The 22,004-nt window shown below is 40.5% G+C and overlaps 1 protein-coding gene across 6 annotated transcripts in view; it reads right to left on the bottom strand.

Annotated features, from left to right (window-relative positions):
* Positions 1-22,004, bottom strand: part of LOC126475123 (inter-alpha-trypsin inhibitor heavy chain H4-like) — a 306,057-nt gene that overhangs the window by 33,630 nt on the left and 250,423 nt on the right. For all 6 annotated transcript variants that reach the window (XM_050102753.1, XM_050102761.1, XM_050102734.1 and 3 more), the window contains exons 13-15: positions 16,732-16,770; positions 16,463-16,501; positions 780-824 (exon numbers count right to left, since the gene is read on the bottom strand). In XM_050102753.1, the coding sequence (XP_049958710.1) occupies positions 780-824; positions 16,463-16,501; positions 16,732-16,770 (123 nt within the window). The remainder of the gene's footprint in view (positions 1-779; positions 825-16,462; positions 16,502-16,731; positions 16,771-22,004) is intronic.

Raw genomic sequence — 22,004 nt, 5'->3', positions numbered from 1 at the left:
ATTATAAGATGAGCTCATGCTGCCGACGATCTACAGCCGTACTAAATTGAAGAAACGTATATGTAATTTTTGAATAGTGTTATACATCACCTGTAAAAACGATTACTGACTCATGAAAATTTTTATCGGACAGGGACTCGAACTATTGTATGGTACTCTGTAGACACTGTAACACACAGCATTGCACAATTGTATTACACAACCAACGAAGCAAATACGACAAGAATAACAATGTCTCTCCAAGTGCGGGAATCACGTGAAATGGTGTGCGAGCATAGGACATGGAAACTGCGACTTACGGAAGTCTGCATCACTCTGCGAGACATAAATGGATAGTTGAAGTGGTTGAGGCAACAGCTCGTGATAAGCGAGAATACCGGGTTCGGGTGACTACCCGGCACAAGTTTTTGTAAGTCAGTAATCCTATTTAGAGCTGATGTGTAATCGCATCCGGAAATTACGGATGCAGTTCTTCAAAATTATAAGACTGTATGCTCACGTCTCGTGCACCGTAACCTAGAGGACTGTATTGCAACAAGCGTTGTTGTGATGTATACGAAGACAAAATTAATGAAAGTTATGAACGTACAAAATCCAAGGAGCAACGTGCAAAACCCTTACTAACACAACATACATAATATGTGTAATTTAGGTCAGAAGAAAACTGTTCAAATACTATACGCTCCGCAAAGATTTATACAAGCCATAAAACGTAAAATTATAGCTTATGTATCCGAAATAAAAGCTTATAAAGGTAATAAGTACCGTGAAAGACTTACCTGATGCAAAGAAGCTCTGTTGAAAGCCAGAAGGCGCTCCAAATGCTGTAATGAAAAAATAAATCCATATTTACACACCTAATAAAAAAATAACATGTCTCTGTAAGTTTATAAGTCACTTCCTTACTAAAATAAAGGAAGACGCTCTTTGAACTGCAGATTCCTTGCGAGAATGTTTCATTTGTTATGATTTGTACATTTCGAAAGAATTTCGGATGAAGTGTCAAACAGAACGTGAATAACTGTACCTTGGTTAGGTACTGTACACATTGGGCCACAACTGAAACGAATTTCTTGCGACGAAAAGTTTTCTCCTGTGTAGACTGTAAGCGATCTCTGACATCTAGCAAAGTCAACTTATTACAACGGATTGGGTTGTGTTTTAAATGCGTCATGTTTAGTGGTTCTCACTACATCGCAGTGGACTCTGTCTTGCTATGGTGTTTGCTTTTGTCTCTGTTCTATCACGCAGTAGAACCTTTCTCCCTCATTCCTAATGTGGCGGAGAGGACGAGTCAACTTACGAATTCTATAGCGCTTTAAAAAAGAAAATACATTTAGCAGACCTGTAGTGGTCATGAACTCTATAACTGTGACTGTATAAATGTAAGTCGAAATTTGAAATTCCAACTATCATTTCATACAACACTGCTTCCAGTCGTGACGTGAAATACGAATATATCTGGATTATTTAATGGACTTTCTGGTCAAAAACATAACACTGTTATTTAGGCATGCAAACTACTGTGCAGTGTCGAGCTTTTTTTATTTTGAGTAGATTTGAACTATGCGAAGCAAATAGTTTATTTTATACTACCCGTGCCACATCTTCTGAAGCAACATTAGTGACTTCTTCAGGATGTGGTATTCCGCACTAGATTTAATAACTCCTGAAGCAGTTCATGAATTGCAAAACTAGAAACTGTGCTAGGAAGGCTGGGACAGGTTAGAGCCTATGGCGGAATGAAATATCCCATGCTAGTTCCCATGTCATGTGCAAAGCAAACTCCAGATCCCCCTCTTTGTATGCATCGATCTTTTTTTTAGAGTGTATTTCGAATCAACCTGCTACTAGCTTTATGTTATCGTCAATTTCTGCGTGTGAAATAGCTACTGTGCCAGCCTTATTTTCTCAATATCACGATCGTATAACCGGCAATCACCCATTTCTTAACTTCAGCAGTATTTATCGGTCGATTCCCAGTCAAGTATTTGCTTTGGATGCAAGGCATCTCTCACTTGCACCGGTATCCAACAGGTTGGTTCATTCATACATACCACTTGAGATGGTGGTGGAAGCCGAGAGGAAATGTGTTTTTGTTCGGGAGTGGCTTAGCTCGCCTCTAACTGTAGCGGGCGATACGGAGACTGGTGATTCCAAGACCACGCTGCATAAGCCAGAGAACGCTGCTCCAAGCGCCTGCACGGTGAGGCAGCCGACAGCCGTCGCGGGCCCCGGTGTGAGCAGGTGGGGTAGACTGCGCGGGCGGCGGGATGCGAGAGACTTTTTCCTTACGCGAATGAAATGAAAAAACCGCTGTAATACTCTACACTCTGTAACCCATTTTCTGAAAGATCCCCTAAACATACTGTACTCCATACATCGCCTTGTATCCCGTAATTTGTTTAAATGAACAATATTCCACACATTGTCTAAAGCCGGCTCGGTACTCAGCGTGTTAGGTCAGAGAACTGGTTGGCCTCTGTAATAAAAAACTGAGTGGAAGGATCAACCACAGAACTTGAACAGGATGTCTTGCGACGTCCGCAACGACCAAACACAACGATAAAAAATAAATAAATAAATAAAATAAAATAAATAAATAAATAATTGGTAGAGCACTTGCCCGCGAAAGGCAAAGGTCCCGAGTTCGAGTCTCGGTCCGGCACACAGTTTTAATCTGCCAGCAAGTTTCATATCAGCGTACACCCCGCTGCAGAGTGAAAATCTCATTCTGGAAACATCCCCAATGCTGTGGCTAAGCCATGTCTCCGCAATATCCCTTCTTTCAGGAGTGCTAGTTCTGTAAGGTTCGCAGAAGAGCTTCTGTGAAGGTAGGAGACGAGGTACTGGCAGAAGTAAAGCTGTCAGGACTGGGCGTGAGTCGTGCTTGGGCAGCTCAGATGGCACTTGCCCGCAAAAGGCAAAGATCCCGAGTTTGAGTCTCGGTCTCTCACACATTTTTAATCTGCCGGGAAGTTTCACTGCCTAAATTGCATAAACAATGTTGCATACACTGCTATCGATCAATCAATATTTCTGAAATGGGAAGGGGTCAAGGAAAACTGAAGGATATCGATTTAATTAATTAATTAGTCCATGAATTTGATACAGTGTAAAGGTGATGATTCGAATACCATGAAGCACCTCGCGAATACTAAAAGTAACAGGACTGAGATATTTCCCGCCAATTTTTCAACTGGTTTAAATAATTATTCAATTTATTTGATATCGGAGATGGTGCAGGGTTTCTGAGAGGATGGGAAGGGGTGAGGTGACCTGGAAACCCACTTAACTGAACATTAGTTTAAGGGCCTGTCAATCAGAAAGAAGGATTATCCCCATCGGATCATGATCCTCTTAGCAGAACAATAGCTTAAGGACCTTTCAATCAAAACAGAGCAAAAGGTTTGCCCTGAACGTTTCCTTGCCACTGAATGGAGGCACCCTGCACTAACAAATTGTCCTCCTGTTGTCTCTGTCCCACTACTAACGCTTTTTTCAGATTGACAAATTCTATGAATGTGTCTTGATTTTTCTGTAGTCTTGCTTCCATTGTCAAGAGCAACATCGGAATTGCCGCTCTGGTACCTTTACCTATTCTAAATCCAAACTGACCCTCATCTAAACCATCCTCACTTTTCTTTTCCATTCTTCTGTATGTTATTCTTTTAACCAACTTGGATGCATGAGCTGTTAAACTGATTGTGTGATAAATTACGCATTTGTTAACTTTTGAAGTCTTCAGGATTGAGCAGATGATATTTTTCCGAACGCCAGACGGTATATTGTCATCTCAGACGTTCTACACACCAACGTTAATATTAGTTCTGTTGCCACTTCCCCCAACGATTTTAGAAATTCTGATCGAATGCAATGTATTCCTTCTACTTTGTTTGATCTTAAAGCTTCCGAAGTCGGAAGACTGCAAACTATGACACTGTAAACAGCTAAAACACAAATTCAGTTTTAGGGATACGTTCTGTGCTCAGAAATTTGTAAGTTAGTTACACGTTCCATAGATCATTGGAACTATTATTTTCCCGTGCAACGAATCAGTTTACACTATGTGAATACATCTTTAGTCTTAGCATTAATCAACACATTACTTTTTAGCACTACTCAAGCAACTACACTTAAAAACTAGTTGCATTTTTATTTTTATTTTATTTTTTACTGTCGTACTACCAGTTATTAAACAGAAATCCGTCCATGGAATAGTAAGAGTTGTCCAGGAGAAATTACATTAGACTTCAAACTTGCTTAGCTACTACAGACATTTTATGTTATTGGGCAACAGATCAAGAATTTTTGTTGTTGCTTATTGAACTCCTTTCAGGACCACTGACAGCTTTCATAAAGTGTTATAAGAGTCATTTTTATTCTAGTGTTATATGTCACACATCACAATTGTTGTCAAAATGTCTTGGTTTATTTATGACGAATTTCGTTAGTGAATATACGTGCTGTGATGGTGCAGCTGAACAGCCTAACTCCTTGAAGAAATTCCCACATGACATACGCAGATGAAACCACATATTATTGTCATTGCTTGCTACTGTGGAATCAGTACCGTCTAAGTGACGAGTTAACCTAGAAAATTATTTCGTAAGACAATATTGAATGGAAATATGAAAATTGCTGGTATGACTCTATTTTTTCTACAGAACTGAATATAGAGTACTTTATTTTCAAGATTAAGGAAGAGCATTTTCAGAGAACTTCTTAATAATTCTTTGTAAAATATCATAAACATCTCTTCTACTCCTTTCTTTCTGATGCGTTTTATTGTAACGGTAGTCTCGTCTCCAATAACTACCAATTCTGCTTGTTGAAAGTTAAGTGGAAAGTCATTCATATATATAAGGAATAGGAGTGACACAAAGTTTAATCCTATAGAACTCCATTAGCCATTCCTGCCCAGTCAATAAAATTTTATTTCTGTCCACCATTGTATGAATTATCCAGCACAATTTTGTGATTTCTGTTTGCTAAGTATGATTCAAACCAGTTGCGTGTAAAGGCATCAAATTTATAAAACCTAAGGTTTGCTAAGAGTGTAACATGACGTACAGAAAAAAACGCTATTCAGTGATCAAAAGTACCACCTGGCGACGTTTTTTTACATAAGGTTTGTAATATTTTGGTGGGCGAATGAGAAAATAGCATTATCAGGGAGAGGCACAACCCTCTTGGCATCCAAAGTGTAATATGCTAAGTAAATTGTTTACACTCAATTGTGACGCTACTCTTTAGTACATTACTTTTCGAATATTATAAAACACTATGTGATCAAAGGTATCCGGACACATGGCTGAAAATGACTTACAATTTCGTGGCGCCCTCCATCGGTAATGTTGGAATTCAATATAGTGTGGGCCCACCCTTACTCTTGATGACAGCTTCCACTCCCGCAGGCACACGTTCAATCAGGTGATGGAAGGTTTCTTGGGGAATCGCAGTCCATTCTTCACGGAGTGCTGCACTGAGGAGAGTTATCGATATCGGTTGGTGAGGCCTGACACGAAGTCGACGTTCCAAAACATCCCAAAGGTGTTCCATAGGACTCAGGTCAGGACTCTAAGGAAGTCAGTTCACTATAGGGATGGTATTGTCGAGTAACCACTCCGCCACAGGCCGTGCCTTATGAAAAGGTGATCGATCACGTTGAAACATGCAGTCGCCATCTCCGTATTGCTCTTCAACAGTGGGAAGCAAGAAGGTGCCTAAAACATCAGTGTAGGCCTGCAATGTGATGGCGACAAGCAAAACAACAAGGGGTGCAAGACCCCTCCATGAAGAACAGGACCACACTATAACACCACCGACTCCGAATTTTACTATTGGCACTACACACGCTGGCATGAGACGTTCACCAAGCATTCGCCATACCCACGCCCTGCTGTCGGATCGCCACATTGTGTACCGTGATTCGTCACTCCACACAACGCTTCTCCACTGTTCAGTTGTCCCATGTTTACGCTCCTTACAGGAAGCGAGGCGTCGTTTGGCATTTACCGGCGTGATGTGTGGCTTATGAGCAGCCACTCGACCATGAAATCCGCGTTTTCTCACCTCCCGCCTCACTATCATAGTACTTGCAGTGGATCCTGATGCAGGTTGGAACTCCTGTGTGATGGTGGATGTCTACCTACTACACCTTAAGAACCTCTTCAACTGTTGGCAGTCTCTGTCAGTTAACAGACGAGGTCGGCCTGTACGCTTTTTGTGCTGTACGTGTCCCTTCACGTTTTCACTTCACTTTCACATCGTAAACAGTGGACCTACGGATGTATAGGAGTGTGGAAATCTCGCGTACAGACGTGTGAGACAAGTGATACCCAATCACCTGACTACGTTCAAAGTTTGTGAGTTCCGCGGAGCGCCCCGTTTTGCTCTCTCACGATGTCTAATGACTATTGAGGTCGCTGATACAGAGTACCTCTTGGTAGGTGGCAGCAAAATGTACCTAACATGAAATCGTATATATTTGGGGGTGTACGGATGCTTTTGATCACATAGTGTACCTTCTCGCACCTTACTGTGAAGTGCGTCAATGCTTATCCATAACGCATACATTCTTCATATGCTTAATAAAACAGGCATCTATATAAAAAGATGCAGCATTGTATTAAAAACTAGTACAGAATGTATCCTAAAACTTATTTTGTCTTTTAGCAATTTATGTTGTTACAGCTATCACTTGAGAACAGCACTTCAACTGAATTCGCGATATTAAGCGATTTTAGTAAGCCGAGGTAGAAAATGGAATTTCTTACATACTGCACCAATGTGTGAACAGGTAGTCAGAAAGCAAGAAAGCACTTTGTCATGTCAGTTAACAGCTACTTGAAAGTTCCGTACCTTCGAATACCAAATGCTAATTTGCCCCTGGAGTCTCTTAAATGAGGTTACTGAACCAGTGTTAACATTTATTCATTGTCGGAGAATGTTAGTACAAGGAAGAAAACCCAGAAGTTAACAACTCGTCCACGTCTAGGTCAGTAGATATTGACAACCTGCTCATTTGGACAAGGTATGGGAAAGGTAGAACAACAGTGTGTTGAAGAGACTGTTCTGTCACCACCATGAAATAACCTACGACAAACATAGAAAAACCCAATTCAGTATGGCATAATGGGTATTTGCCTCTTGCCGCTTGAGCACTCATGTCGTATTAATCATACTCTCATTCGGCCGATAAACGTCGTGTAGTATATCATATGTACACACCAAAACTCACAAGATGTTAACGAAATCATTAATTTGTGAGCTAGGAGTGCGGTACAAATCAATGAAACTATGTAATAACTCACCTCCTCCGAATGAACCCGGTGCTGCGGGGAAAAATTAGTTCATTTCTCTGTTGGTAACATAGACGCAGGAAATCTTAAGTTGCAATAAATAACGTACATGTACAACAGCTTAAGATGTCTATCTTCCGTACTCTAAATAGCAAAAGTATATTACAGTTCGTTAAAATTGTATAACTTGGAAGAGGTAGCGTCTGAATGAAACTCTGAGTTGGGACGTATGACGTGTTCGGATAATTCAGTAAGTTCATTCCCGGGGACAGATAAGGATCACGTCATAAAAAAGATATAATTTTGCAGGATGTTGCGTCTCCAGCACTCTGAAGAACATATTTTAGAGTGACAGGTAGCTACATGAAACAAATGTCGACTGATGGTTACTGCAAAATCTACCCAACTTCTAACTTCACCTAAATGCCACGGAGAAGGGACACACGAGTTGGAACTCAGACCCTTTCCCGATGCATCTCTCGCAAGAGCCGATTACGTAGGCCAGCTAATTGTTCTAAAGTGCTGGTGACAGATTATGGTTCCTTTGTTAACTTTGTTTCGTAAAAGTTATTTCATTAATAACAGTATTTTGTCAGAGTGATCGTTTTAATGGTGTAATGTATTAACGGAAGTTATTAAAGAGGAGTTTTAAAAGACAGCCCCGATTGTCTGGCAGATTTACAGCAATTTCCATTCGGAGAGGAACTACGATGTACCGCTATGACGACCGGGAGTGATATGCTACCCTCGTACCTCAAGACGCATCGTGGCGAAGCTGCTTAAGTGAGTAGCTGAACTGATACGAATCTAAATACATTAACGGATGCGTGAAGCTTCCTGATCGCTTTTGTCATTAACAATACATACGACGCAGTGTGTACTCCATCTGCTGCGACAGTAGAAGGAAAATGTACGAGCACAGCGGCAAATAACACGAAGTCACTTCCGTGAAAGAGACAGTGTATGAGGTCGTTTCCGGTAACATCTTCGAAGCAGCAAACGTCGAGTTGGTGCCATTTTGTGTAAAATACTAACGGACATAGACTTAGTCAATGATATTCAACAAGTTTCAGTCCTTTAGTAAACAATTTCATCTTGTAGCAGAGAGACGAAATGGTAGTAGTATAGAGCGAGGAGGGCTTTCTCCTTTTTGGAAACGATATTTTCGGCTGTCTGTTATTACTTGTACTTATTTATTTCAGATTTCGATTTCAGCTAGATTGCCATTCTTCAAGTAATAGCTGTTATTTTTTTCATCAATCTTGTGACTGGGTGGAAGCTTCCCGCCACGAATTCCTCTCCTGTGGTAACCTCTCCATCTCAGAGCAGCACTTGCAGCTCAATTATACTTGCTGGATGCGTTCCAATCTCTGCCTTTCTCTACAGTTTTTACGCTATACAGCTCGCTCTAGTACCATGGAAGCTATTCTTTCATGTCTTAACAGACGTCCTATCATCTTGTCCACCTCCTTGTCAGTCGTTACTACATCTTCTTTCCTCGCCAATTCTGTGGAGGACCTCCTCTTTCCTTACCTTATCGGTCCATCTAATTTTCAACATTCATCTTCAGCACCACATCTCAAATTCTTCAATTTCCTTCTGTTCCGGTTTTCTCAGGGTCCATGTTTCATTCCCATACAACGCCGTGCTTCAAACGTACATTCTCAGAAATTTCTTCCTCAAGGTAAATGTTTCATTCCCATACAACGCTGTGCGTAAAACGTACATTCTCATAAATTTCTTCCTCAAGGCCTATGACTGATTCTAGTAGACTTCACTTCGCTATCAGTGCCCTTTTTTCTAGTGCTAATATGCTTTTCGTGTTCTCCTAGCTAAGTCAATCATAGGTTATTTTTCTGCATGGGTATCAGATTACCTTAACTTCATCTTCTTCGTGATTACCGATTCTGATGTTAATTTTCTCGCTGGTCTCATTTCTGTTGCTTCTCATTACTTTCGTCTTACTTCGATTTACTCTCAAACCACGTCCTTTACTCAGTAGACTGTTCATTCCACTCAACAGATGCTGTAATTCTTCCCCACTCTCACTGACGCCAGCAATGTTTTCAGCGAATCTTATTATTTTAATCCTGTAACCTTCCCCTTCGTGATTAAAAATTCTGATGTTAAGTTTATCACAGCTCTGATTTCTGCTGCTTCTAATGACTTTCGTGTTTTCAGCGAATCTCATCTCTGTAATCCCGCAACCTTCAATTTCATTGCCGTTCTGGAAGCTTTCTTTTATTTTCGTCGTTGGGTCTTCGATGTATGTACTGAACAGTAGGGGCGAAAGAATACACCCCTTTCTTACAATCTTTTTCGAGCACTACGTTTTTGGTCTTCACACTCATTTTCTAGCACTACGTTTTTGGTCTTGAGTCTTATTGTTCTCTCTTGTTGCTTGTACATATTGTATATTACCCGGCTTTCACTATAACTTGCCCCTATTTTTCTCATAATTTCTAACGCCTTGTCCAACGGTTTTCCGCGGTCGACAAATGCTACGGACACATCTTGAGTAGTTTTCTTCGATCTTGCTTCCAATATTAACCGCAACGTCAGTATAAGCTCTCCGGTGCTTCTACTTTGCTGATAATGGGCCTGTGGTGTAGGGGTACCGTATTTGATGAATAATCAAAACGACATCGGTTTCGGGTTCGAAACTCACCACCCCTGAAATTTTGATTAATAATCAGTATTGGCAGCCGAAGATTTCCGGCATAAATAGTCACACTCAATCTGCCAACGGCCTTATCAAAGAGGGCGGAGGAGCGCAAAGAGGTTCAGGGCACTCTCTTGGCCTTGGGGTGGGGAAGTGCCCCCATAGACGGAAGAATCAGCAGTGATCAACGGCATGAGGATGCATAAAGCAATGGAAACCACTGCATTAAAGACACATTACCTGTATCCACAGGACATCTGGCTTGTAACTGAAAAAGTATCACGATGTTCTCTCCATTGACAAAAGATGTCGGAATAGTTCTGCATTCGCATCTCCGGCAGTGGACTTCATGGGGGAGGTGACCATGAGAAATAGATTCAATAACCAACGAAAGGATAACGTTCTACGCGTCGGGACGTGATACATCAGAGCCTTGAACTTGGCAGGGAAACTAGAAAGTCTGAAGAGGGAAATGCTGAGGCTCAAGCTAGACATAGTAGGGGGCAGTGAAGTGATATGGAAAGAAGACAAGGGTTTCTGGTTAGATGAATATAGGGTGATATCAAGAGAGCCGATTACTGTGTACAGTTCAGTGGTAGGGTTGTTCTTATCAGAATCGAGAATCGACAGCAAACCAGAAAGGGAGTAGAAAATCTGATAGTCATGGTGCCTGGAATGCGGCTGTAGATGAAGCTTTAGCAGAAAATATACAGGAGAATATGGGCTTTGGCCAAGGAATGAGAGAGAGAAAAGACTAATTGAAGTTTGTAGTAAATGTCAGCGAGTAATAGCGAATACTCTGTTCAAGAATCACCAGAGGAGGAGTTATGCTTGGAAAAGGCCAGGTGGTAATAGACGATTTCATTTAGATTACATCATGGTCGGGCAGAGATTCCGAATTCGGACACTGGATTGCAAGGTTTACCTGGAAGCAGATATGGACTCTGATCACAATATAATATTGATGAAGGGTAGGCTGAAGTTTAAGAGATTGTTGTTGTTGTGGTCTTCAGTCCTGAGACTGGTTTGATGCAGATAAGCTGCATGCCCTCGGGAAAAATTACGGCTGTAGTTTCCCCTTGCTTTCAGCCGTTCGCAGTACCACAACAGCAAGGCCGTTTTGGTTAGTGTTACAAGGCCAGATCAGTCAATCGCCCAGACTGTTGCCCCTGCAACTACTGAAAAGGCTGCTGCCCCTCTTCAGGAACCACACGTTTGTCTGGCCTCTCTACAGATACCCCTCCGTTGTGGTTGCACCTACGGTACGGCTATCTGTATCGTTGAGGCACGCAAGCCTCCCACCAACGGCAAGGTCCATGGTTCATGGGGGGGGGGGGGGGGGGGGGGGGGTTTAAGAGATTAGTCAGGACGAAACATTACTGAAATGAATTGATACGGAATTACTGAGAAATTACGAGATACACTTGAAGTTATATCAGGCTATAGATGCAACAATAAGGAATAGATCAGTAGGCAGTACAGGTGAAGAGGAGTGGGCATCTCTAAAAAGGACAGTCACAGAAGTTGGAAAGAATAACGTAGGTAAAAAGAAAGTATCAGTGAAGAAACCATGGGTAGCAGAGGTAATACTCAGTTAATCGATGAGAGAAGGAAGAACAAAAATGTTCCTAGAAATTCAGGAATATGGGAATACAGCTCGCTGAGGAATGATATAAATAGAAAGTGCAAGGAAGCGAATGCTAAATGACTGGACGAAAAATGTGAAGTAATCGAAAAAAATGATTGTCAGAAGGGCTGACTTAGCATATAGGAAAGTCGAAACAATTTTCGGTCAAATTAAAAGCAAGTGTGGGAACATTAAGTGTGCAACGGGAATTCCGCTGTTAAATGCTGAGGAGATTGCGGATAGGTGGCAAGAGTACATTGAAGGCTTGTATGGTGGGGAACATTTGTCTGACGTGATAGAAGAAGAAACAGGAGTCGATTTAGAAGAGGTGGGGAATCCAACATTAGAATCAGAATTTAAGAGAGCTTTGGAAGAGGTAAGATCAAATAAGTGAGAAGAAATAGGTAACATTCCATCAAAATTTCTAACATCACAGGCGAAAGTGGCAACAAACCGGCTATTCAAGTTGGTGTATAGAATGTATGAGCCTTGCGACATACCATCCGACTTTGGAAAAAATATGATCCATACAATTCCGGAAACAGCAAGAGCTGACAAGTACGAAAATTATCGCACAACCACCTTAACAGTTTATACCTCCAAGTTTCTGACAAGAATAGCATACATAAGAACACAAAAGAAAACAGAGGATGTGTTAGGTGAAGATCGATTTGGCTTTAGGAAAGATAAAGGAACCAGGGAGGTAAATATGACGTTGCAGTTGATAATGGAAGCAAGACTTAAAAAATCAGGACACGTTCACAGGATTTGTCTACCTGGAAAAGGCGCCCGCCAAATTAAAATGCTGAAAGATATTCGAAATTCTGAGCAAAATAGGAGTAAGCTGTAGAGACAGACAGGTAATATACAATATGCACAAGAGACAAGAAGGAATAATAAGAGTGTGCTCGGGCTAAAAAGGATGTCAGAACGGGGGTGTAATCTTTCGCCCCTACTGTCCATCTGTCCAGCGAAGAAGCAGTGATGGAAATATTAGAAAGATTCAGGGGTGCAATTAAAACCCAAGGTGGAAGGATATCAACGATACGATTTGCTGATGAGATTGCTATCTTGTGTGAAAGTGAAGAAGAATTACATGATCTTCTGAACGGGATGAACAGTCTAATGAGTACAGAATATGGACTGAGAGTAAATCGAAGAAAGACGAAATTAATGAGAAGTAGTAGAAATGAGAACAGCGAGAAACTAAAATCGGTATTGATGGTCACGAAGTAGGTGAAGTTAAGGAATTCTGATACCTAGGCAGTAAAATAACCATTGACGATCGGAGCACGGAGGACGTCAAAAGCAGACTAGCAGTGACAAAAAGGGCAATCCTGGCCAAGAGAAGTCTAGTAGTACTGAACATAGGGCTTAATCTGAGGAAGAAATTTCTGAGAATATACGTCTGGAGTACAGCACTGTATTGTAGCGAAGCATGGACTGTGGGGAAACCGGAACAGAAGGGAATCGAAGCATTTGAGATGTGATGCTACAGACGTTTAAAATTCGGTGGAGGAATGTGAGGAATTAGGAGTTTCTTCGCAGAATCGGAGAGGAAAGTAACATGCGGAAAACACTGATAATGAGAAGGGGTAGGATTATAAGACAATTGGTAAGATATGAGGGAATGACGTATATGGCACTAGAGGGAGCTGTAGAGGGCAAAAACTGTAGAGGAAGACAGAGACTGGTATACATCTAGCAAATAATCGAGGACGTAGGTCGCAAGAGCTACTCTGAGATGAAGAGATTGTCTCAGGAGAGGAATTCGTGGCAGGCCGCATCCAACCAATCAGCAGAGTGTGGACTCAAAAGAAAAAAAGCTAAACTCACCGTTATTTAACAGACCTTAAATTTTTTTCTCTGTATATTATTCTCATCAGCAACTTGAATGCTGACTGTGCGATAAATCTTTCTTGTATTTGTTAGCTCTTGCAGTCTTCGGGATTGTGCAGATGATATCGTTCCGCGAGGCAGCTGGTATATCGCCAGACTCACACATTCTACACACTAACGTTAATAGCTGTTTGGTTGCCACTTGCCCCCAATGATTTTAAAAATTCTTCTTTTTGCCTTATTTTTTCCTAAACCTTCTAGAGTTCCTTTAAATTCTGATTCTAAATGCTGGATCCCCTATATTTTCTATATCGACTCCTGTTTCTTCTTCTAGCACATCAGACAAGTTTTCCCCCTCATACGGACATTCAATGCACTCTTTCCACCTATCTGCTCTGTCCTTTGCATGTAATGGTGGAATCTCCTTTGCGTTCTTAATGCTACTACGCTTGATTTTAATTTCACCGAAGGTTATCTTGACCTTTCTATATGCTTTGTCAGTCTTTCGATTTTTCCACATTGATCATGCAGCCATTATCCTTAGCTTGTCTGTACTTTGCATGTATTTTTCTTGTGCTGTGAAGTCGAATCTGCACATAGCTTACTTGAACATCCAAAGCAAGATACGAAGTGCGAAGCAAGAGATCATTACGCCGCTAGGGCGGAAGACTGAACACTGTGACAAATTCAGTTTTAGGGATATGTTCTGTTCTCAAAAATTTGTGAGTTAGTTACATATTCCGTAGCTCATTTGAATGACTCTTTTCCTGTGGAACGAATCAGTTTGCAGGATGATTATACAAGTCGAGTGTTAGCATTTGTTAACGCATTATTTTTAACACTACTCAGGCAACTACAGGTAAAAACTAACTGCATTTTCATTCTTATTTTGTTTGTCATTATCATGCTACCAGTCTTAAACAGAAATTCGTCCAAGGAACAGAATGAGCTGTCCAGGAGAAATTATATTAGATCAGATTTCAAGCTTGCTTGGCTACCTACAGACATTTTATTTTATTGGGCTAGTGATCAAAAATTGTTTTTGTTGAGTACTGAACTACTTTCTGAGCCACAGACAGCTTTCATAAAGGGTGATAAGAATAATTTGTTCCTCTAATGTTGTATTTGTGGACATCACAATTCGTCTCAAAATGTCATGGATTATTTATGAAGAATTCGTTAGAGAATATATGAGCTCTGATATTGCAGCTGGAATGCCTAACTCCTTGAAGGGGTTCGTACATGGCATCCATTAATGAACACCACATGCCATTTTTATTGCTCCCTATTGTGTAATCAGTACCTTCTAAGTGATGAGTTTGCCCAGAAAATTACTTCATGCGACAGTAAAGAATGGAAAGATGCAATATATTTCAGGAAGCTGATTCGTTTGTATCTAAGACTAGCAATTATACTAAGAGCAAAAGTAGCTGAACTCCTGTTTGAGAAGCTTAGAAATAAGCATCTTCCAGTTTTAGTTTTAAGAATATGTGAAGCTAAAAATTTGGAGCTTGTACCATATTTATTGACAACGGTTTACGTGCTACATCAATTGCCGGTTTGACTCTATTTGTTTTACAGAACTGAATAAAGCATATTTTGTTTTCAAAACTAAGGGAGAGTCTATTTTCAGAGAACTAATTAATAATTCTTTGTAAAATATTATTAACATCTCTTCTGTTCATTTCTTTCGTATGTGTTTTATTGTAGCAGTAGTCTCGTTTGCAAAACGTACCAATTCTGCTTGTTGAATGTTAAAGTGGAAGTTCATTCACATATATAAAGAAGAGGAGTGGATCCAAAGTTTAACCGTACGAGACTCTGTGTGCCATTCCTCCCCAGACACTAAAATTTCCCACGTGTCCAACACAGTTTGAATTATTCGTCACTACTTTTTATTAATTGTGTTTGTCAAGTTTGATTCAATCCAGCTGTTTGTAAGGCCGTTAGTTCTATAAGACTTAAGTTTTTCTAAGTGTGTAACATTATCTACAGAACCAGACGATATCGAATGATCACAGAAGTGCCACCTGGGAATACTTTTTTACTTAGTATTTGTAATATATTGGTGAGTGAATGAGTAAATAGAATTATGAGTGTAGCAACCCTCCTGAAATCCAAAGTGTAATACGTTAAGTAAATTGTTTCTGCTAAATTGTGACACTACTCTTTAGTACATTACTTTTTCGAATGTTATAAAAGTCAGTGAATTTTCGAAAGATATACCTCTCCGTACCTCACTGTGAAATGCTCCAATGCTTATCCATGCCGCTTGAAAAGACATCGTCGTCATGTGCATCATGTTTACAAGCTCTATATGCTTAACGGATGTATATAAATCTACTATAAATGAATACAGTTTGTATCCCTGAAACTTATTTGGTCTTTTAACAAATTACGTTGGTACAGGTATCACTTTAGACAGCACTTCAACAGAATTCGCGATCTTAAATAAATAAATACAGTTTAATAAGTCCAGGAAGAAAATGTAGCTTCTTACATACTGCATCAGTGTGTGAACATGTAGACAGAAATCAAGAATTCAGTGTTTACTGTCAGTTACCCGCTGCCTGAATGTCCCGTTCCATGGAATGTCGAATGCTAAGTTGCCCCTGGAGCGATCTCAAATGAGGAATAAATACCCTTACGTCTAGAATAACCGAACCAGTGTCTACATTTAATCATTGTCGGAGAATTTTACAACAAGGAAGGAAGCCTAGGCCATTAGTGACTGGCCACCTATCCATTTGGATCAAGGCTGGGGAAGGTAGCGCAACAATGTGTTGAGGAAACTGCTCTGCCACAACCACAAAAGAATCCACGACAAACATTGAAAAACCCTAATCAGAATTTGCCTCTTGCAGCTGGAGCATACATATCGAATTAACGATACTCTTACTCGGTCGATAATTTTGGCGTAGTTAATGAGTATTTCATACGTACACATCGTAATGCAGAAGATACTAAGTAAATCGTTAATTTATGAGCACACATTGCAGTGAAACACAATGAAATGATGTAATAACTCACCTGCTCCGAGCGAGCCCCCTGCTCCAGGTGAGATGTATCCTGCAGAACATTCGAGGAAAAATTAGTTCCACTCGCTTCTCTGTTGGTAACATAGAGATACTTAATCTTAGGATGCAATAAATAACGTACATCTACAAAAATTTAATATGTATATCTAACGAAATCTAAATAGTTAAATTATATCATCGTAATGCAGAAGATACTAAGTAAATCGTTAATTTGTGAGCACACATTGCAGTGAAACACAATGAAACTATGTAATAACTCACCTCCTCCGAATGAACCCGGTGCTGCTGGTGGGATGTACCCTGCAACACATCCGGGGAAAAATTAGTTCATTTCTCTGTTGGTAACATAGACGTAGGAAATCTTAAGTTGCAATAAATAACGTACGTGTACAACAGCTTAAGATGTCTATCTTCCGTACTCTAAATAGCAAAAGTATATTACAGTTCGTTAAATTTGTATAACTTGGAAGAGGTAGCATCTGAATGAAACTCTGAGTTGGGACGTATGACGTGTTCGGATAAGTCAGTAAGTTCATTGCCGGCGACAGATAAACATCACATCATAAAAAAGATTAAATTTTGCAGGATGTTTTGTCTGCAACGCTCTGAAGAACAAAATTTCGAGTGACAGGTAGCTACGTGAAACTTGTATCGACTGATGATTGCTGCAAAATCTACCCAACTCATATGATTCTTCAGTAGCAATTAAGTAAATACCTATCCACAGATTTGTGTAGTGGGTCACAAGGGAAACTAAGGCGATGAAAAATGAATTATGGGGCTGCAGTATTTCTTGAAATTGGATGAAGTGGGTCAACATATGGTGTGCTCGTATATCTTAGCGGAATAACGTCTGAAGTTTTGGCGTCAGGGTAGTCTTGATGGTTTTCGTGACCAAAGAAATCAAATGCTTCTATCTTCACCTACAGGACAATGAGGAGGGGCACACGAGTTCGACCTCACACCTTTTCGCTGATGCATCTCTTGCAAGAGCCGTTGCGATAGGCCGGCTAACTGCTCTACAGTGTTAGTGACAGATTATGATTTCCTTGTTAAATTTGATTCTTGAATGTATTTCTTTATTAACAGTATTTCGTCAGAGCGATCGGGTTATTGGTGTAATGTATTAACCAGAGTTACTAAAGAGCAGTTTTGAAAGACAGCCCGGACTGTCTGGAAGACTACGATGTACTGCTATGACGACCGGGAGTGATATGCTACCCGCGTACCCCAAGAAGCTCCGTGGCGAAGCTGCTTATTTGAGTAGCTGAAATGATGCGAATCGAAATATACTGACGCATGCGTGAAGCTTCCTGAGCGCTTTTAACATTAGCAATACAAACGACGCAATGTGTACTCCATCTGACATGTCATTAAACGGGAAATGTACGAACACAACCATAAAGCACGTGGAGCCATTTTTGTGAAAAAGACGCTCTGTAAGTTCGTTTTCGATAACATCTTCGAAGCACCTAGTTGGTGCAATTTCGTGTAAAATACTAACGGACAGGGACTTAGTCAATGACATGCAATAAGTCGCCTTCTTTTAGTGAACAATTTCATCTAGTAGCAGAGTGACGAAATTGTAGTAGCACAGTGCGAGGACTCACTTTCTCCTTTTTCGAAATGATATTTTCCTTTGTATGTTATTACATGTATTTATTTATTTCAGATTACAATTTCAGCTAGATCGCCATTCTTCAAGTAATAACTGTTTTTTTATCAATCTTGTGACTGGGTTGATGCTTCCCGCAAGGAATTCCTCTCCTGAGCTAACCTCTCCATCTCAAAGCAGCACTTGCAGCCTCCATCCTCCATTATAATTACTGGATGCGTTCCAATCTCTGCCTTTCTCTACAGTTTTTACGCTATACAGCTGGCTCTAGTACCATGGAAGTTATTCTTTGATGTATTAACAGACGTCCTATCATCTTGTCCACCTCCTTGTCAGTCGTTCCTACATATTTCTTTCCTCGCCAATTCTGTGGAAGACCTCATCTTTCCATACCTTATCAGTCCACATAATTTTCAACATTCTTCTGCAGCACCACATCTCAAATTCTTCGGCTTCCTTCTGTTCCGGTTTTCCCGCAGTCCATGTTTCGCTCCCATACAACACCGTCCTCCAAACGTACTTTCTCAGAAATTTCTTTCTCAAATTAAGGCCTGTGTATGATTCTAGTAGACTTCCCTTCGCCAGGACTGACATTTTCGCCAGAGCTAATATATCAGAACCTTCAACGTGGTAGGGAAGGTAGTAAGTCTGAAAAGGGAAATTCTAAGGCTCAAGCTAGATATAGCAGGGGTCAGCGAAATGAAATGGTAAGAAGACAGGGGTTTCTGGACAAATGAAAGGCCTGTGTATGATTGTAGTAGACTTCCCTTCGCCAGGACTGACATTTTCGCCAGTGCTAATATATCAGAACCTTCAACGTGGTAGGGAAGGTAGAAAATCTGAAAAGGGAAATTCTAAGGCTCAAGCTAGATATAGCAGGGGTCAGCGAAATGAAATGGTAAGAAGACAAGGGTTTCTGGAGAAATGAGTGTAGGGTGATATAAACAGGAGCAGAAAATGGAAGCCTTGAAGTAGGATTCGTTACGAATAGGAAAGTAGTGAAGAGAGTGTGTTACTGTGAGCAGTTCAGTGACAGGATTGTTCTTATCAGAATCGACAGCAAAGCAACACACACAACAATAGCTGAGGTATACATGCCAACGTCGCATCCTAAGATCGGAGATAGGGGAAGTGTATGAGGATATTGAAGGAGTAATGCAGTGTGTAAAGGGAGAAGAAAATCTAATAGTCACCGGGGACTGGAACGCGGTTGTAGAGGGAGGAGTAGAAGAAAAAGTGACAGAAGAATATTAGTTTGGGACAAGGAAGAGAGAGGAGAAAGACTAATTGAATTCTGCAATAAATTTCCAGCTAGTAATAGTGAATACTCTGTTCAAGAATCACCAGAGGAGGAAATATGTGATACTGGAAGATTCCAGTTACATTACATCATGGTGGGACAGAGATTCCGATTTCAGGTACTGGATTGTAAGGCTTGTCTAGGAGCAGGTATAGACTCATATCACAATGTAATAGTCATGAAGAGTAGGCTGAAGTTTGAGAGATTAGTCAGGAAGAATTAATACGCTAAGAAATGGGATACTGAAGTAATAAGGATTTAAGAGACACACTTGAAGTTATCTCACGCTATAGAAACAACAATAATGAATAGATCAGTAGGCAGTACAGGTGAAGAGGAATGGACATCTCTAAAAAGGACCATCACAGAAGTTGGAAAGAATAACGCAGGTACAAAGAAGGTAACAGCCACTAAACCATGGATAACAGAAGAAATACCTCATTTAATCGACGAAAGAAGGAAGTACAAAAATGTTCAGCGAAATTCAGGAATATAGAAATACAAGTCCTTCCCAATGAAATAAGCAGAAAGTGCAGGGAAGCTAAGACGAAATAGTTGCATGAAAAATGTGAAGAAATCGAAGAATAAATGACTGCCAGAAGGACTGACTAAGCATATAAGAAAGTCTGAACAATTTTCTGTGAATTTAAAAACAAGGGTGGTAAGTATCATGAAGAGTGCAACGGGAATTCCGCTGTTAAATACAGAGAAGAGAGCGGATAGGTGCCATGAGTACATTGAAGGCTTCTATGAGGAGGGAATATTTCTCTGATGTGATAGAAGAAGAAACAGGAGCCGATTTAGAAGAGATGGAGGATCCAGTATTAGAATCAGAATTTAAGAGAGCTCTGGAGGACTTCGGATCAATTAACGCAGAAGGGATAGATAACATTCCATCAGAACGTCTAACATCACTGGGGAAAGTGGCAACAAACCGAGTATTCAAGTCGGTGTATAGAATGTACGAGTCGGGCGACACACCATCTGACTTTCGAAAAAATATCATCCATACAATTCCGAAGACTGCAAGAGCTGACAAGTACGAAAATTAACGCACAATCAGCTTAACAGCTCATGCAACCAAGTTTCTGACAAGAATAATATACAGAAGAATACAAAAGAACACTGAAGATGTGTTACATGACGATCAGTTTGGCTTTGGTAAAGGAACCAGGGAGGTAATTCTGATGCCGTGGTTGATGATGGAAGCAAGACTAAAGAAAAGTCAAGACACGTTCATAGGATCTGCCTACCTGGAAAAGGCGTCCGCCAAATTAAAATGGTTCAAGATGTTCAGAATTCTGAGCAAAATAGGTGTAAGCAATGGAGAGACGGGCAAGATACAATATGTACACGAGCCGAGAGGGAATAATGAGAGTGGCCGACCAAGAACGAAGTTCTGGGATTGAAAAGGGTGTCAGAGGGGGAAGTAGTCTTTCGTCTCTGCTGTCCAATCTATACGTCGAAGAAGCAATGATGTAAATAGTGGAAAGCTTCAGGAGTGCAATTAAAACTCAAGGTGAAAGGATATCAACGATAGGGTTTGCCGATGACATTGCTTTCCTGAGTGAAAGTGAAGAAGAACTACATGATCTGCTGAATGGATTGAACAGTCTAATTAGTACAAAATATGTATTGAGAGAAAATCGAAGAACGGCGAAAGTAATGAGAAGTAGCATAAATGACAACAGTGCCCAATTTAACATCAGGATTGACGCTCACGAGGTAGATGAAGTTAAAGAATTATACTACCTAGGCAGCAAAATAACCATTGACGGACGGAGCAAGGAGAACATCAAAAGCAGACAAGCACTGGCAAAGATGGCAATCCTGGCCAAGAGAAGTCTACTAGACCCAAACAAAGACCTCAATGTGAGGAAGAAATTTCTGAGAATGTACGTTCGGAGCACAGCATTATATGGTAGTGAAACATGGGCTGTGCGAAAACCGGAATTGAGAGGAACTGATTGTACGATAATTCTCGTATTGGCTGACTCATACAACTTTCGAATTCTAAAAATTCCAATTGAATGTTCTCTATCCTTTCTGCCTTACTTGATCTTAAGTCTTCCAAAACGCTTATAAATTCTGATTCTAACACTCGATCTCTTATCTCTTTCCTATTGACCTGCTTCCCCTTCTATCACATCATCAGCCGATTCCTCTTCCCCATACAGGCTTCCAGTGCACTGTTTCACAATAACTGATTCGCTGCCCTACTTTCCTATTCATAAGGAATCCTACTACCGTTATACCATTTTCTGCTGCTGTTGGTATTACGCTATACTCATATGACCAGAAATCCTCGTTTTCTTTCAATTTCACTTCACCGACTGCCACTGTATCCAGACTGAGCCTTAGAATTTCCCTTTTTGGATTTTCTCATTCCCTGCCACGTTCAAACTTCTGACATTGAGTGCCCCGCCTTGTAGAACGTTATTCTTTCCTTGGTTATTTAATCTGTTTAGTTATTTAATATGTTTCTCATGGTCACCACCTTTTGGCAGTCCCTTCCTGGAGATCTGAATTGGGTACTAGATCGGAACTGGAAATTTTTGCCAAGAGAGATATCTTCATGACACTTTTCCAGTGTCCTGTGGATAAACGTAATGTGTCTTT

Source organism: Schistocerca serialis, chromosome 1, assembly GCF_023864345.2.
Source record: "Schistocerca serialis cubense isolate TAMUIC-IGC-003099 chromosome 1, iqSchSeri2.2, whole genome shotgun sequence".
Taxonomy (NCBI): domain Eukaryota; kingdom Metazoa; phylum Arthropoda; class Insecta; order Orthoptera; family Acrididae; genus Schistocerca; species Schistocerca serialis.
Note: the sequence above shows the minus strand (reverse complement) of the source record. Positions and strands in the feature narration are given on the sequence as shown.